The 19129-nt window shown below is 42.1% G+C and overlaps 1 protein-coding gene across 8 annotated transcripts in view; it reads right to left on the bottom strand.

Moving 5' to 3' along the window:
* Nucleotides 1–19129, bottom strand: part of ABLIM2 (actin binding LIM protein family member 2) — a 229230-nt gene that overhangs the window by 60995 nt on the left and 149106 nt on the right. For 7 of the 8 annotated variants that reach the window (XM_074992431.1, XM_074992430.1, XM_074992429.1 and 4 more), the window contains 3 exons: nt 14557–14634; nt 6709–6855; nt 822–942 (listed from right to left, as the gene is read on the bottom strand). In XM_074992431.1, coding sequence (XP_074848532.1) covers nt 822–942; nt 6709–6855; nt 14557–14634 — 346 coding nt within the window. The remainder of the gene's footprint in view (nt 1–821; nt 943–6708; nt 6856–14556; nt 14635–19129) is intronic. The other variant, XM_074992433.1, reaches the window with a different exon arrangement.

Genomic DNA, 19129 nt, shown 5'->3' with positions numbered 1-19129 from the left:
TCCTTCAACTCCCCACCCTATTCCCATAATGTGCAACCAAGAATAATCCTGAAGGAGCCTCAGGAGAGACTAATTCACTCTCCTCAGTAGGTCTTTGATAATCTACTAGCATATTCCATGCCACCAAAGACTGTGTGAATTACACCTCCTGGCCAAAATCAGAAGAGACTGAATCCTCTCCCAAAGGTGTAGCACTTCTGCTTCTATGACTCTGGGCTATAATAGGGGGTGCTGCAGCCTCTGTTACAGGAGAATTTTGGCCCACAAACTGGCTATTCCTCCATTCTGGTCCTTTGCCACTTCCAAATAGTGGAGAGAGCACCATGAAGCATTACTCTGCAGTGCAAAGGTATAAAGTGCAACTCTTGCCTGAACATTTGCTCCCTGCACTGTACAGTGGAACAATTGTGTTTTGCTGTTCAGATTCCCATGAGAAGCAAGGCTGGGGGCAGGATCAAACCTTAGTCCATTATTGTTTTCCAGCTACTACCCATTTAACAGATAAAACTTAATAGGCATCAGGAATTTATGAAAAAAATGATCACATATGCATAACTGAACATGCATTGTTTGTCTCCCTGGGATCTCTGCTCCCATTAACAAGCATGTTGTAATACACTTGAAAAAGGAGACTGGAATTGCTCTCCACAATATAAACCTTTCTACTGGCATCTGATGAAGTGGGTCTTACCTATGAAAGCACATTACCTAATAAACATATTTGTTAGTCTTAAAGGTGATACAGGACTGCTTTTCTGTTGGCATCTTTTATTAAATAGATGGGGGAAAGCAGAGATTAAATGAGGCTGCTTGTCAGTTACCTGGTCTACTGTAATGCTGAGGAGAATGGGATGTTGGAGTGTAGCGACCATAACCCAGAGATCCAGTAGAACTAGGACTTGATGTCCTATACTGTTTGAAAGATCTATCATCTTGGTCACCCTTAGAGAAAAGAGGAAAATCAAAGTCAGTCAATAGGAAAGCGAGAATGAATTATAAGATATTCACACATTATTCAAATCCCATTGTTGTTTTATCTGCCCAATATGCAGAGGGTCCAATTTTGTCTTCATGCTCCATGCGACCACAATGAAATGAGGACCAAATGCAGCCGTAAACATTTCACATCTCCTAGGATGAGAGTATTTCCAGCACTGCCAGACATAATGTTGGAGAATGGTCATACAAACATGGGAGGCAGCATGTAAGATATGAGTCCAAAATGATGATACAGTCTGAAAAGAATGTACTACAGCAGCAATGCTCTGTTTTAGCACCATAGGCCAAATTCCCAATCTTTTTGTACCTGATGTAGTTGTTTACATCTGAGAAAAGTGAATGTAAGTTGGGACCAATCAGACTGACAGCATTTTGCTATCATTTGGTACATGTATAAATGACTACACAAGTTGCCAGATGGTATAGAATCAGGCCTCATCTCTTAATTACACTATGCTTTTGTAAAACACACTCGGTACTATAAGCCAAACACATTTAATAATAGATGACCAATTTCTGCATCAATGTGTATCTGAGATTTAATGTTCTAGCACCACAACTTTCCATTTAAACCTATATCTGAGTTACTTTGATTCCTGCAAAATGCACTTCTTGGGGCTTTTCCCTCATGCAGACTTAGGCCACTTCTCCCCCAAACAGTGCAGAGATTATAATTTGCTGTGTAGCTAAATTACAAAATGGTGGTTGAAAAAGTATTATTTTCTTAGGAAGCAAAAACTCCACTTTTGTAGAAACCACTTTTGGATAATTAATATCACGTTGGGATTCAACTTTCTTTGTCCTTATTTAGGAAAATCAGCATATACCTGATTCAAGGTGAATTAAAAAACCACATACAGTCTCAGATTAGTATCTTCTGCAGAAAAACCTGCAGGAGGGGGTCCCGAGAGACACCCTGGCAGAATGCTTCCCCCAAAATTACATTGTTGTGGAAAGAGTGTTCTTCTATGGAATGTCACAGAGCCACCCTACAAACCTAGGAGATCCCCAGGGATGTGTCTGAATTTCAGGGGACCAGTTGCTGGCCAGGCACATTCTCATCCAGGTCTTGTGCCTCCAGACCTGCTTGCACCGGGCCTTAGCTCCCTCTCACAAATTTCTGGTAGTGTAGCTCCATCACATCCATACAGCCAGAGATGACTCCGGGGTACAGCTGTCCTGTGTCTTACATAGTCCTGCACAGAGTACTAGGATTATTCCCTAGTCCACACGCCTATTAGCCCCCAGCTCAGTCATCATTTTCTTTCACCCTAAGTAATGCTTTTCCTGTTCTCTTTCCCTGGGCCGAACCCAGACTCACAGGAGACCCTTTATAGGATTCAAAAAAGTGACCATAGTGCCACAGAGACACTTTGCTTCCTTCCACATGGGTGAAAGGTGATCTGTGCACAATGGATTCCCTCCTGGTATGTATACAAGATGGGAAAGTAAAGAACAATCAGTGTCTGACTTAAGTATTCAAATATTTGGCTCTAAAAGAGGATGGCATGCTTATTTAGGGGCTACTCTGCTATTGAAACATAGTCATGCAGCGCAAATGATTTTTATGAAGATACAAGGCAGTAAATGACCATGTATCTGAAGACACAAACAAGCATTTAAGAGAAGAGTGGCCTGCCGTTTTTTTCTTTAAATGCCTGTTTAAGAACAAAGGGGAGAATAATTTATGCTTGACAAAATAGGTAACATACTTATTGTAGGTATTTTCTAGCTTTCATTTTTGATTGTCACTAACTGTTCCCCATGCTCAATTAAAGCTCATGCTCATGTTGAAATACATGTTTTATCCTCGCTAATTACATGCACATTATCTATACTCCTACTTCTGAACAATGTATCCCAGGCAAAACAGCATAATGTTTTGGGAATGCATTCTTTAGGAAGTAGAGCCTTTATAAATACAGTTATTTACCAACCATAACAGTGCCACTATCGAGCTAAATAAAACAGTGGACTGCACAGTGCAGTTTATTAATCTTGAGGAAAGTTCTCTAGTTCTACTCATTTCAAAATGGGCTGAATGGCTTTGTAAGTAACAAATATCATCCTCAGCAGAGGAAATACAATCTGTCAAGTGAGGGCAAACTGTGAGTATATCTGAACATCCTTAGAGGAATCATATGGTTTGTGAAACACATCAGCCCTAACATAACATTTGGAGATTACTATTGTGAAGGACAACAGAAGGCTAATAGGTGAAGTTACTCTACTTCTGAAAAACTGGTATTTTCTATTTTTACACTCTCATGCTTTACCTTCTGCATCTTTTTGGTCTCTTGAGGAAAGAGTGTGCTAACTTCATCAAATACAATAATGAGTGATATCTTTCTTTTAAAAATATCTAATAAATTACATTTCTACCTGACAACTATACTTTTCTCTCTGAACCAAACGTGCTAGCAACAGTTTGCAATTTGATAGTTAAGGGAAACCGTCAACTCATTCTTGGGCCCATATCTCCAATCTGCTACAAAAATTTGACAGCAGCATAATGCCACTCACTTCAGAGAAGTTATGAGGATATAAAATTGATGTAATGAACTAATGATTCAGGCATGCAACATTTTTTTTTAAATTTTCCTTCTTTATAAACTAGTAATTACTGCTCCTGAAAAAGTGGTATTGTTGGGGTGCGATATCCTTGTGTTGCTTCCAAAGTGATATTTTCTTGAACTGGCAACTTTAACAATGATGGTTGTGGCTACTGGTATAGTGCCATTAAAGTCAGTGGGCCTATCCAGACCAGATGTGTGCATACAGCCGATGAAGCATGTCTTTGCCCATGAAAGCTTATGCTCCAAAATATGTTAGTCTATAAGGTGCCACAGGACTTCTTGTTTTTACGTGCATAAATGTAATTTAACTACATGAATATGCAGACAGTTTAACTCTGTGTGGGGGAAAAAACAGACAAGAGCAGTAACAAGGCCCTGTAACCCAGGTCAACGAAAGATGTTAATTGTAAATGTAACAGGAGATTTCAATTTAGAATGTAATTTATTTGGTAACATATAAAGTTATGATAATTGAAACTTTACTTCATGAACTTAACTATTTCTGAAGTAGAAATTCAAATGACAGTCAACAAAACAGATGCATTCCGGTGACAATATAGAAGCACAGCAGTAGTTTGACACAAGTAAGCTTATTAAAGAAACCTCCTCTTAGAGACATCATGGATCTGCAAATGCAGGAGGCAACCCACCAACATTTCAGGGTCTGATGATTATCTTTAAAAACAAGTCTAGTGAATCATGAAACAGATCAGAATAGAACAAAGGCTCTGGGGATTACCTCAGTAGGTGTTGGAGAGAGCAACTGAGGTGACTGCAAACGGCAACACACAAAGTAACAAATTAGTCATACAAAATTCATGCATGATGCTATTTGTGAGAAATGCTATTTTAACAGTATCAACAGCCATGCACAACACATATGACAAATATAGTTAAAACAGGACTTCCACCAATTAGTATAAATTAGATTTTTTAAATAAAAACGAGACCTCTTCCTTACATAACGGTAAAATGATTTCCTCTGAAAAGAAAACTTTGTGGGCAGGTTGTATTCTACTGAATCCTAGGCTGAGGACTTCACCTTTAATAGAAACAAATCCCCTTAGTTAGAGCATCCATTTTTAAACAGAGAGAGGCCAATGCAAACCCTCTGTCTAAACACAACTGAAATTTGTACTGAAACTTGGAAGGACAGTTCATATCTCCTTAAAAGTATTCTGAGATATCAGTATATCCATCTACCCCTCAGCACCATCTTTAATTAAAGAGCATCTTGGCAACTAATTTTTGCTGTTCCCTCTTTTTCCTCTCACAACTCAGAGAGAAAATCTGCTCTCTGCTACAATGCTGTAAATTATACCATAGCAAATCCAGAGTATTTTTATTGAAGCCAATACAGAAATTGGTATAACAGAGCACAGTTAGGCCCTATTTTTCATAATAGCTTAGTAAAGTCATAGGCAATAAAGCACACATTACAGTTAAGCCTAGCACTAAACTATGTTGACATTCACATATCTGGTTTAGTTTAAGGTAACCAAATGACACAAACTACTATACCATGATTCCTAATGACATCTTTCAGCGCCCTCTTTAATGGAGAGGGTCTGATACCCTTACTGCTGTAGAGTAAAAACAAAAAGCAGTCAAGTAGCACTTTAAAGACTAGCAAAATAGTTTATTAGATGAGCTTTCGTGGGAGAGACCCACTTCTTAAGACCGTAGCCAGACCCTGGCTACGGTCTGAAGAAGTGGGTCTGCCCCACGAAAGCTCACCTAATAAACTATTTTGCTAGTCTTTAAAGTGCTACTTGACTGCTTTTTGTTTTGACAGTGTATAGACTAGCACGGCTTCCTCTCTGTTGCTGTAGAAAGTACCTTACTGCACAAGCAGTCCTAATTGATTACAGGTAGCCAATGCATGGAATAAGGTGCTCTTCATTGTGAGCCAGGGTAGCAGAGCCTGAACATACAACACTGGAAATGCTTGGATCCTGAGGAGAGATTTGGATTTATTAAGTCCCAAGCGTACATAAGAGTCAGAGGTTCCCATTAGAGCAAATTTCTTTCAGGTTGAATGTGTTGTGATTCAACTCCTGAATCAATGGGATTACCAACAGTGAAGCAATGAGTCCAGAGCTGTTAGCCCATCTCTCAGGTGGGTCATTCTGAGGAGGGGCATAGAAATAATCTTTCAAGTCATAACTGATATGAAAAGAACTAAATCATCTTGCCTAAAAATCAGGGAGAGATCAACATTTTGTAAATCCTGAAAAAAACTTCCTATGCAGAAACAAAGCAGAGAAGGCCAGTTAAGGGCTTTACAGCTCCCTGAGAATGCAGGATTGTTACCTGCAGTGTGTTTACTTGTGCCTTTTTGTGTATGAAGTGCATAGGTAAGTTTTTGCAGGATTTGGGACTTTATTATTCAACTACTATTATTTTAAGAATCCCTTTGTATTAATTATTATAAAAATTGAGCTACTGTTCACAGCAATTAATGTTTCATTGCAATTTTTATTTAAAAAATCTAAAAACTATCAAAGAAATTAGAAAATGAAATGAAGGGCAGACATAAGAGAACAAAACTACTTTGTATGACAGGAAATATGTTTCACATATAACATGGTTAGAAGTAAATTACATTAGGAAAAATATTATAACATTAGCTCCACTTGTGGAAAAAGGTACTATGTATGCATGACATGAAGATGAACTTTCTTATGGGGCAGTTGAAAGGAATTTCCGTACAGAAAAATGATATCTTTGTTGTGATACCAAAATAACATGTTGCGTATAACAAAAGCATGAAGAGTATTTGGTTTGGCTTCTGATCTTTGTTTTATAATTAGTAATGGTTCCCGTTTCCTACCACATGCAAGTATAATTTCTTTGGCAGAAAAACATACTTATATTAATCTCATATGTTGTTAAAATATTTGATGACAAAGCTATCCTTTATTTCGCATGCACTAAAGAGTGAGATGTAAATCCCACTTGTTCTGTGGACTATTCAAGTGACTATAAACACATAAAACAACTCCCATAAATCCATGTTTACAAAGTAATTACATAATTTGCAAATGTGTCTAACAGCTTAGACATGATGTGTTTAATGATGCACATTAATTTGAAGATTAACAAATTTAAAAAAACACGCCTGTTTCAGTACCTCCCCATAACTATGCCTGTCATCTGAAGAGTAACTGATATATGGAGAATAGGAGATCATATCTGGGCGGTCAATGTTATAGATGGCTTTATTTTTAGGAAGAGCAGCCAAATCCCTGTAGTCAAGAATTTCATCTCCAAGCTTTGCCTAAGAAAAGGAGGAAAGAAAGCAGTAAAGACAAGAAGAAATATGATCAGGATAAAATCAAGAAAGAACAGACCTATATAGCTAGAACCACCAAAAATATTAACATTTTCATACTCTTCATTGCTTGCCACAAGATCTTAAATGAATAATTGTTTTATTTATATATGTTCATGTCTCTGCCATTTATGTGTAGTGTATAGTGGTTAGGTTGATAATTCTAGTATTCTTCCATTTACATCCTGCTGACTACTAGCTACGCGAAGAGACAGCAGGGCGAATCTTGCAATCATTTGCTAAGCAAAAGCCTATTTCCTCTACAGTGATTTTTGGATTGCAGTGTTTGTTTTCTTTTTCCATTACAGATAATAAGGAATATTCAAATACTTATTTTAACACTATCCCCTGTCCAGATGCTGAAATGCTGCGGTCAGTAATTTCTCTCTTTCAAAAGATCCGCTCTCTCTACCCCACAGTTACTAGCTAATGAACCTGCAGCTAAATTTCATTATTCCGTGTGGTCCCTCACCTGAAACTGAAGTTAGGATCTGTTTCCATTGAGCTCATTGCAAGTTCAATGTTTATGTTTGTAAGGCAACAAACTAAGGTCCTTGGTCTGTAAATATAGATGTAGCTCAATGGAATTCAATGAAGCCAAGCCAGTTTACATGAGGGCCAAGGATCTACTAAAAAGCTGCACATTTCACAGCACTCCTTAGCTTTATCTGTTTAACTTAAAGGGGACTAACCTGATCCCTCTCATGTAAGTAATTTTCTCTCTCTCACTCTCTTATTTTTTTTAAACATATCTTCTGTATGCACACTACCCTGGGAAAGACAGAGCAGAATGTCAATGTATTTCTGTACTGTAGCAAACATAAACAGCACCTTATAAAATTGCAGCAAACTGTATAAAATAAAATTCCAGAAGCATATCCAAGAAAGGAAGAAACAGCTGATGAAATAGAAAACAGATACTCCTAAAAAATCACTTTTGCAAGAAAAAACACATTTCTTCCCACTGCTTCCACTTACACAGAGTATATTTGTCTCAGGTAATCCAAGGGTGACAGCTGGTATGTGCTTCTCTAATCTCTCCTCCCAAGTCTTCTCTTTGGTGAGTATACTTCAGAGTGTGGCACAAACAAATATCCATTGTTCCTGCCATAGAGCTACCCCAGGAAGTAACTGGATCTTAAACACACTACTCCTGCTGCAGGCCCATTGCAGGAATGTCTGGGCCATGTGCTTTTTTGTACATGTGCAGCCCCCACAGTAGACTTCTCCCCTTCACCGCCTGGGCTCTTCAGCTGGCCCCACCCCTGCCCCCTGCCAGCTTTCCCCTCCAGACACCCCTAGTCTGACACCCCCCCCACCTCCCAAACTGGCCCCCACCTCAGGTAATCCTCAGCATTCTGGTTAGGGAGAAGGGCTGAGGAAGGGGGAAGGGGCAGGGTGGCTCATTCAGGGTGTGTGTGAACACACCCCTTGCACCTTCCCCTCCCATGCATAAGGGTCTGAGCTGTGTCCCATCTCTACTTCCTTTGTTATCTATTTTAATCGCTCCTCATTCTTGATTATGAACCAAAAGATATCAAGCCTCCCTGGAAAAAGTTACATTTTCGTATCATTCCTGCTTGGTGGCACATCCAAATATAGGAAATTTGGATGAAAATACAATTTTTTACAGACAATTTGATCTGCTTTTGGTGTGTGGCCACGACCTTTCAAAAGAAGTTATTTTGGAAGAGATCTTCTGAAAGATCTTCTTTTGAAGGATTGCTGTAGTGTGGCCCCAGCCACAGTGTGCAGCATGTGTTTCTGGTGGGGGTGCGCATCCCCACATGCCTTTGTGCATGCAACAAAATTTATTCTGCACACCAATTAAAAATTATACAGAACATTGTATATGCTCTGTAGGACCCTCTGCACTCAAGTGCATTTCGCTGTGGATGCAACCCTATCACTAGTGAAGTTAATGGAAAGATTCCTATTAACTGTAGTGATTGAGCCCTCTGAGTGCGAGAAACCAGGGAAGTCTCGTTCAGTGTCAGCAAAGAGAAAGGGAAGTACAGGGATGATGCTCGTTGCACTCCTTTTAACAGCTAGCTCAGGGACTCCAGGGGCATTTAGTCTCAGAACATATCTGGGAATTCCCAGCACTGTATGGCGTATGTGCACCACCTCCAAATGGACTGCACCTCAAAGGGCAGAACAAATCCCCATATTCCCAAATAGCTGATATATGCAGGATCTGAAAGACTGTGTCCCTTTACAGCTACCCGGAGGCGGGGAGAGCCCTGAGTGTGTCTATATGAATACAGTTTGCTCCCACTTTGCTTAGGTTTGTTGAATATTCAGCTGCTGGAGTGGGTGTTTTTTCTCATTATAATCAATCTGGTCACAAATCATGTTAATACTGAACGCAATGCCTGTAATTACTGTGGGACTACTGAAAAGGAAGTCTGTGCTTAACCTCGCTCAAAGGAGGGAGACGCTCTCAGCTAAAAGTATGAAGCTCTGGGCCTGTGCATGTAAACCCAATTTGCTCCGGTATGCTTAGATGTGCTAGATATTCAACTCATGGAGTGGTGCTTTGCTTTTTATAAAAAAATTGGCTGTTGTGAGTCACAAATTGTGTTTAATATTAAATGCAGGAACTGTAAAATATGGTCACCAAGGCCTGTAATTATTGTAGGAATACAGAAAAGACAGACTGTGGTTAATGTATTATAAAGGAGGAAGACACTGTCAGTTTAAAGAAAGTCAGATGGACAAGGGCTACACTGCCAGGGTTGCATGAGGTTAAGAGGGGAAGGTAGGACTCTTAGGCTACTGCTGCACTGTAGCTGTAACTCAAAATAACCTACGCAATTTGCATAATGCAAACTGAGTAATTTATTTCCAGTTATTTTGAATTTGGTGCTGTCCACACGACATCAAGGCACGAAATAAGCAGCTATTCCAAAGTTTCTGCTATTGCATCTGCTACTCGTGTTTAGCCAAGGAGTTGTACATTTGTATCTGAAATAGCAACTATAGTGTAGCCAGAGCCTTAGGGTATGTCTACACAGCAGCCTTATTTCAAAATAAGCTATCCTGGCAGAGCTATTCCGAAATAGCTTATTTCAAAACAACACACATTAGCATTAGCTATTGTGAAATACAGCATCTACCCACGTTGGCTGTGGCCACACCACCCCTTCTTTTCAGAGAGGCATGTTAATGAGGCAGTTTGGAAGATGCTAATGAGGCGCATAATGGCAGCTGCATGCGATTCAAAAGTGCCACTTTTGGAAGGCATGCTGCCCATGTAGACGGGGGCCTTTCAAAAGGACCCTCCTGATTTCAAAAGCCCCTTCTTCCTAAAACCAAATAGGAAGATACTAATGAGGAAGATTAGTTCAGAAGATGCTAATGAGGCTCTTGCCCCCATGCCAGTCCCCAGCTCTGGTCCCCATGATGCTGCAGAGCAGACAGAGTCTCTGGCTCTGGTCCCCATGGTGCTGTGGGTCAGGCAGGGGCTCTGGCACCAGCTCCAGCCAGGCTGCCAGCCACTGCTCTGGCCATAGCTGGGTTTGTGGCTCTTCAGAGGTCAGTAGTCCCAATCTGTTATTCTCTCATCCTGGAACCTCCATGGTCTTGCTGGGCCACAGATGTTGCCAGATGAGAGAGTACCATATTTGAGAAGTGCGCCCTGTACTTCAACAGGAGCAAGCTTGCTGTGTCAGTCAGAGAAAAAGATTCTTGTGGAGAATGTCAGTTCTTGCTGCATCTCTCATTCTCATGATTTTCAGTTGTCAGTGAGCACTGGGACTGTTTAGCTCCCATTTAGATATCTGGGAAGAATAATGGAGGGAAATTCAAACGAGCTGTTATTGAGTTACATGTTATCTCAGAGCATGTCTACACTGCACATGTCTGACAGTGGGCTGTAGAGTCTGCACACTGCATTCCTCCCTAGGACAGACATAAACAGAAATGCGGACGGTGAGGCACTGATTAGGAAAGTCGAGTAAAGCTACACTTGACCCCTTCGCAGGTTCAAGCAAACCGCATCAGGCCCACCAGAGCTTCTTATCTAGCCCTTAGTAGTATCAGTCCACTGGCGGTTCCCTGTCTGCCCTGTGCACTCCCTTCAGCCCCATGAGTAAAAGTCCCACCCCAAGTACGCAGGGCAGTGTCCTTTTCCTCAGGTTCTTAAGTCCATAAACTTAAATGTCCCTTTCACATGCCCAAGGCTCAGAGGTGCATCCTCAGAATTCCTGTCTCCTCCCGGATGGAGGGAGGTAAAGAGGCATCTTATTTACTCCATTAGTCACTGCTCTGTCACTTCATCGCTGGCCACTCATCACACCTCTCCACCAGCTGCCTGCCTGCTTATGGTGTATTTGGATCTGTGCAAAAACCCACTCCTAGCACAAGTGATTTCAGCTCTGGACCCAACGCGCAGCCAAGCCGTAAGAAATTTCAGCATCCACTGGGGTAAATGTAAAATAATAAAAGCGACTCCATGTAACAGCCTATTTTAGCTCTGTTCTTGAGACAGTGTGGAGAAACAGATCGAATCAGTCTAGCTGGGTCTAGGCCATTGCCTGCCCTGCAGCAGTGTGGAGACTGGAGTCAGAAACCCCAACCTGCCACAGGGTAGCACGAGGACCAGAGCCAGAGCTCTAGCCAGCTGTGGGGATTGGAGTCAGTGCTCCGGCCTCCCACTTGGCAGTGTGGGGACCAGAGCTCGAGCCACCACCTGTCCTGCAACAGCAAGGGACCAGAATCCCCCGCCTGACCCACAGCAGCACGGGGACTGGAGTTAGAGCTCCCATCTGCCCTGAGGCAGCAGGGGAACCGGAGTCAGAGCTTCTGCTTGTTCCATGGTACTATGGGGACTAAAGCCAGAGCACCTGCCTGCTCTGTGGTATCCCTGGGGTGACCGGGAGCCAGAGCTCCCCGCCTGCCCTGTGGGGCCAGGGGATAGAGGCAGAGTTCAGTGTCTATCCTCTGAGGCCAGGGGATGGAGCTGGAATCTGCTGTCTACGACGATGCAGCATGAGGAGGTGCCCACTGGCAGCTCCACCGCAGGGTCTGGAGCCCTGCGTGGCCATGGAGAGACCAGACAGCAGCCTTGGGAGCAGGGCCACCAGGGTCAGAATCTTTGGACCTTCCTGGTCCAGCAAATTCTTTTGCTCAGGACCTGTCATGTCCCAACCATGCTGGACCAGGGAGGCGCAATCAGTACCAGCTGATCCTAAACAGGTATACCTCAGATAGTGATTTAACAAGACAATTTTAAAAACACAGTTTAGACAGAGAACCAAAATGGAGGCTTGTCCTTGACTATTAGCAGCCCATGTACTTTGTGTAATCATATACTTAATGAAAATTGCTTCAAAGCAATTACTGCACCACAGATAGATATCTGCCCCTGCATGTATAAATAAAATAGAAGAATGCAAAAAAGTAATAGAAAGGCATACGGGTAGAGAAATACCTCACGCAGGTGACCATCTGGTCAACAAAAATATGCTTAGGAGAGAACAATCCCCACTCTGGGTGAATATGTCTGTGCTGATGGCACTTGCAGCCATGCCATTATTATAGGACATTTCAAAAACATGCCACTCTGCAGCCATATGGCACTCCTGCCAGAAAGCCAAGCAGGCACCTTCCTATGAGCCAAATCCTACTGTCCTCACTCAGTTCTGCCAAGCAAACTTCCCATCCATTGGAATTTTACATAAGGAAAGACAGCAGCCTTTGGGTCCACAGCATCTCTCTGTATCTCTCTCTGTATGTAAGTACAGACACCTCCCCTCTACATAATAAACATCAAGTTATAAATAGGTAAACGGCTGTTGGCAGCTACTCTTTCTAGGTTTCGTACCGTGCAGTGAGCACAACCCATGTGTATCAGTATCAGAAAGGTAGCTGAGTTAGTCTGCATCTTCAAAACCAAAAAGAAGTCCTGTGGCACCTTAGAGACTAACAGATATTCTGGAGCATTAGCTTGTATCTGACAAAGCAGGTCTTTGCTCATGAAAGCTTATGCTCCAAAATATGTGTTAGTCTCTAAGGTGCCACAGGACTTCTTGTTGTATGTGTTATCAGTGTTACCACATGGAACAGACATGTTAGGAGGTGGAATCCTGCAGAGTACCGCAAATGCGAGTTGCTTTGATACTTTCTGCTTTGATCATTTTGTGACTACGAGAATGTGCTTCTGAACACCATCTCCGGATAGCTATCATAGCAGGTACTGAGCGTAACACCCATCAGGTGCTGGAAAAATGGAGCAATATAAACTTTTTCAATGGTTATTTAATTATCTGAAATACTTGTTGTGGCTGCTCTGTCAATTGGAATCTGCTGTGGCTTTATCACCTTAGGATGCCTCGTTTACACCTGAGACCCTTCCAATTGCCTTATTATTGAAAGGCCACAAATCTGTTCCTATTAATCTTGGAGGCAAATCTCTCACTGAATTAACTGACAGCAGAAGCAGGTCCTAATTTCTTTCAGGTTAGAAAGCATACGCTCTGCAGAAACATGCAGAGGTGTGCTTGCATGCTAGCAATTGCAGAAACAGAACTGAAGTTTGTAAAATCTCACCACGGTAAACTTAAGCTGTGTCTACACGTGCACGCTACTTCGAAGTAGCGGCACTAACTTCGAAATAGCGCCCGTCACGGCTACACGTGTTGGGCGCTATTTCGACGTTAACATCGACATTAGGTGGCGAGACGTCGAAGCCACTAACCCCATGAGGGGATGGGAATAGCGCCCTATTTTGACGTTCAACGTTGAAGTAGGGACCGTGTAGTCGTTGCGCGTCCCGCAACTTCGTATATAGCGGGGTCCGCCATGGTGGCCATCAGCTGAGGGGTTGAGAGACGCTCTCTCTCCAGCCCCTGCGGGGCTCTATGGTCACTGTGTGCAGCAGCCCTTGGCCCAGGGCTTCTGGCTGCTGCTGCTGCAGCTGGGGATCCATGCTGCAGGCACAGGGTCTGCAACCAGTTGTCGGCTCTGTGGATCTTGTGTTGTTTAGTGCAACTGTGTCTGGGAGGGGCCCTTTAAGGGAGCGGCTTGCTGTTGAGTCCGCCCTGTGACCCTGTCTGCAGCTGTGCCTGGCACCCTTATTTCGATGTGTGCTACTTTGGCGTGTAGACGTTCCCTCGCAGCGCCTATTTCGATGTGGTGCTGTGCAACGTTGATGTTGAACATCGACGTTGCCAGCCCTGGAGGACGTGTAGACGTTATTCATCAAAATAGCCTATTTCGATGTCGCCACATCGAAATAGGCTACTTCGATGTAGGCTTCACGTGTAGATGTAGACTTAATCTGTCAAATCTGTAGTGTTCCAAATCTAAACTGTAATCTGCTTTGAAAATGCTGTTTACTTGAACGTTTTTCCTTTGTAGATACTTTGCACATTTGGTATAATCTAAATTTAAGTGAGACTTTGAGATTTAAAAAGATACAGGAAGAAAAAGAATAAAACTGCCAATATCCTGTTATTTTTAACTGCAGTATTCAAACAATTTAATGGCAGAATGTCAATTCTAATTTGCAAGAATCAACAAATAAAGACATTTTGAAGATACCAACTTTCTGTGAAATAAGAAGCTATGTTAAATGACAGTTAACACTAAAAGGTGCCACTCTTTCTTTCTGTCTCAGCATGGATTTTAGAAGCAAATACTTACGTAGATCACACGGCTTGGGGAACCTGACGTACTTGATGCAGGAATGGAAATAACACTCTCGGAGGAAGTTCTAGTTTCCTAGGACAGAAAGCAAAAAAGCAAGAGGAAACTTCTTCATGCTTTTCTACAAAAGAAAAAGTGTAAAAAGTTTCCATTTAAGCTCAGCACTGCCAGTCAAAATGTCATCTATGTCACAACAGAACTTCACTGCAATAGTTTTGGTAGTTTCCTTTATTGTGAGAAGGAGCATCAATTATAAGCACACAAGAAGGGCAGAGAGATACAAAAACAATAATGAAAGTATGTTCTTGATAGCTGTTATTCAAACTGAAACCAACTTGTTAGAGCCACATGTTCAAACTACATACTAATGAAAATATCATTTATTCCCTGCATTATCCTTCAACCATGTACCTTAGTGCTCATAAAATATTTTCTGCTTGTACGGAGAAAGTTGCAGTTGCTTGCAAGTGTTTGCAAAATTTGCCATGAGCACAGTAATAGTCATGCACAGTATTGCTAATGCTGGCAAGTTTTTGTCTGGGGTAACATACTGTTAATAGAGTAAAGCTGTCAGAGCTAGGTTTTGTCCCGTTGACCCTGTCACTTACTGGTGATAACAGCTACCTACTAGGCACAACCGAAAAATAGGTTTAATTTCACAGTTATCTGTTGGGGACATCCAATATAATTGTCTTCAGAAAGGCCCTGACTAAATAATTCATAAAATTTTATTAAGAATTTTGCAATAAATCTTGGATCCCTAACATGTGACTACCTTACCATGAGACTAACTTACTAAACAGAAACAAAACTTGATGGTTCTCTTTAATGTTTCTCTGCAAAAATAGTAATATGTTCCTATTGGTCATTATTAACATTGCATTTTTTGTTGCTCGTACGGTTCGTTAGTAAGTTTTAAGAGCTAAACTGTGAGATCCTTCCTTATCCTTTCTTCCTCCTAAATAGTGCCTCATTCCAAAAGCAGTCCATTACTTAGGGACGACTTGAGGAGTGACACACTATTCAGTGTGAGTAATGCATCACTAAACAGTTCTATAAAAAAGAAACTTTATTTTGGAATGTCTGGCTGGTCTATGAGGTGTTTTAGAGGAATTTCATCACCCTTTGTATTTTTAAATGCACATTGAAAGCCCTGTCTCACCAGGACATCAGCACTAGGTTGTCCATCATTGGGTATTTCCATTGCAAACGTAAAAAGACTCCAAAACTAGGCACTTAAGCAGAATATTAGTAGATAATTTTTGGAGCATGGTGGTAGCATAGGAGACCCCACAATAGTGGTGCCATACATTTCTTAAACTTGGGTGAGGGACACAAAGTTGTGGCCAACATGTCTCTCATATACTCCATGCCTCTTCTTACCATAAGTGCCCTTTGACTTTTGTTCAAATCTAGTACTGCAGAGATTAAATTCAGTTTTAGTCTGAAAAGCAGTGAAGTATGCTTGGTGCTCAATCCTTCTTCCTTTGAGGTCAAACTGGAAGACTCTAACTGATTTCAGTGAGCTTTGACTGAAGCCCCAGCCTGTGTCTACAGATTCAAATCTGCTTGCTTTAGTGACTAATTAAGAATACAACAAATTGGGCTCAATATTTTTAATAAAAATCATCTGGGCACTCTCATTTGGTGACTTTTCTGATTTTAAAGATGCCATATTTTCCCTAAGAAAAAGATGATCTATTAAACTCCTGACTTTTGCTGGCAACCAAGCTCTGGACCCTCACGTTTAAAGACTTGCACAGATAAAAAAATCGGTCTCTGAATCTGCAAAAGTGATCCATGGATATATCCACATCCATGGATGCACATTCCTGCAGATATAAAGAAGATACTGCAAATTTGCAGGGTTCTAGATACAAAATTTTTATCTGAAGCTGCATCTATACATGAGCCACAGGTATCTGCATCTACATCCGTGAGTGTGGATACCTGCAGCTATAAAGTGGATATCTGAGGATTTGCAGGGCTCTACTCATGTTGATGAACAATCCCAGTAGATTTCCTTTCAACTGATCCAGTGACTCCTGTGCCTTGCTTTTTACTCCATACTATGGTCTCACATCTCAATTTTCTCTCTGTCTGATAATATCTACTCACACAGGATCGCCTTTATCTCTGCATTGCTTATTGATTCTCTTGCAAATTCTTCTCTACGAAGCTCTGATATCTGTCACTTTTAGTCCCCACCTGTTTCTCCCCAAACTCACTCCTCTCAGGGGCTACATCTATACTTATGGGAAGATCGACGTGCTGGTGGTTGGTCTTCCAGGGTTCAATTTATCATGCCTAGTGGGGACATGCTAAATCGAACTGTCCTGGCAGTCACAAGGAGTAAGGGAAGTCAATGGGAGAGACTGCCAAGATTGGCAAAAATTGATTTTAGATAATTCCACTTCAGCAATGAAATTCTCATAGGTATCATAGGGTAGATTTGCGTACCTAAAATGAATTTTAGTTCTTAGTGTAGACCTGGGCTGCATCTACACTACAAAAATAACTTCAAGGTTTCTTACTTCAAAGTTGCACTTCCAAGTTGAGTGTCTACAAACTTCAAAAGTAGGGCACTACTCCATTCCCAGGAATGGAGTAAGGACTTCAAAGTTGGGCTCCCTACTTCAAAGTTAACTTTGAAGAAAGGGAAAATGTGTGTAGACTCTCTACTGGCTATTTTGAAGTAGTGCCTAACTTCGAAGTTAACTTCAAAGTTAGTTCCTAACGTAGACACGCCTCTAGCCTCTGTCTCTATATTCTTTTACTTTCTGCACCTCTCTACACTTGACTTTTCGCTTCCTTCTCCCAGAATTCTGCCCACTCACCTACCCATCAGCCTTCAACACCACCTCCTCAGATGCCACTTGTACTCCCGCTCCATTATTTGCAATTTCTCTCTCTCTTCTGTCTCCTTCCCATCTGCTTGCAAGCTTGTTCTCATAGCTCTTGGATGAAAACAATATTCCTCAGCTCTGCTAGCTTCTCACCAACCTTTTTCCCTCCACTCCTTCATCTCTGAAGCCCTGGAGCATGTATCCGCCTACTCATTCTGCCTTCTTCGCATACATTTATGGTGCTCCGTACATAGGTAATAAACACTCTTTTAAAACTATCATCCTGCAGATGCTCTCCTTCATTCATTAGAATGTCAGTCAGTTGCTCCATCCCACACAGTCACCTTCACAAGCTGTGCTAACAATCCACTACTACTCTATCAAATTCCATCCTTCTCTTTTGTTTCTCTTATATAAAAAAGGCACTTGTAAATTTTTTAAAAAAAATCAAATAAATAACAGATAATTATGACAAACAGCTTTTTGGTCCAGTTCTGTACTTCTTACACCTTATGCAGGAGAATTACAATGCACATCCTCCGAGTGGCAGATTGAGGAAGCCCTCCATGGAGTGATCTCAAGGTGTTGCAATGAATAATATGGAAATAAGGTGCCTTGGACCAAGGGAAGCTCTGATTCCAAACTGGGGCAGACTGAGCTCGCTAAGCCTTTTCAGGCACATCAGTCAAGGAGAAAGTAACTCTGATCTCAAACCTGTACTCTCTCCCTCCAGTGTACATGCCACACTTCTTGTGCCTGTGCACGATGGTTATTGTAAGAGGAGAGGGTGGGGATGGAACTCACAAGCCAGCCTCACTTAAATCCATTCATATGGGAAGGTCTCTCTCTTGATACTAAAGATTTACCTTTCGATGAAAGCCCTACTTTTCAACGATGCTGTTAGTTGTGCATACCTATTGAGACAAAGTCCCTTGTCAGCCCCTGTGGGTCACTGCACTTCCTGGCAGTTCTCTGTTGTGCCTCAGAGATTCACGGAGACCCCTTATCTGCCCAGGCCTTTCCAAAGGCAGGAGTCTCCGCTTAGCGAGCCATCCTCATCACAAGCAAGTCCAGAGTGGGGAGGATAAAGCCAGTCCCCTTGCAGGCCCATGCCTGCTCCAGTGGAGTAATCCCTCCAGGGAAGGGTGGGGGGAGTTCAGACCCACCCTCTACCCTGGACTCCGGCCCAGGGTCCCTACGAGGACCAGAGGCAACTGGCAGGGCTTCTACCCCTGCCCCAAAGTAGCAACCTCACCCTGAGCCACTTCACCCACCGCTTCTCCATGGTACCTTCTCCCTCACTCGCTCACTCTGCTCTGTTCTGCTCTCACTCTGCTCTCACTCAGCTCCTCCAGTGCACCTTCCAAAACCTTCCCCCTGCTACCAAATGGGAAGCCTTTTATAGGGAGCACAGGGCCCAGATGACCAATGAGGGCTTGGGCCTAGTCAGGGAACAAAAAAGCATTGGCCCACCATCCAGTATACCGTCCTTCTAGAAGGTTCCTGAAGCTTCCAGGTAGGGGTCTGCCATACTATTCAGTCCTGAACAGATGACAGTAATTTCAGTCTCTGGAGTCTTCAGGATCACAATAAACTGGTTACGACGACGATCCACAACCTTCTGTTTGATGATGACTGTGCATTGTTGGCTCATTCAGTGAAGGACGCACAGGAGCTTTTTGAGCTCTTTGTTACTTCGGCTCGTCATTTTAGACTCACAGTGA

The sequence above is a fragment of the Carettochelys insculpta genome, chromosome 4, assembly GCF_033958435.1.
Source record: "Carettochelys insculpta isolate YL-2023 chromosome 4, ASM3395843v1, whole genome shotgun sequence".
In the NCBI taxonomy this organism is placed as follows: domain Eukaryota; kingdom Metazoa; phylum Chordata; order Testudines; family Carettochelyidae; genus Carettochelys; species Carettochelys insculpta.
The sequence above is the reverse complement of the archived record's forward strand: the minus strand, read 5'-3'. Positions and strand labels throughout refer to the sequence as shown.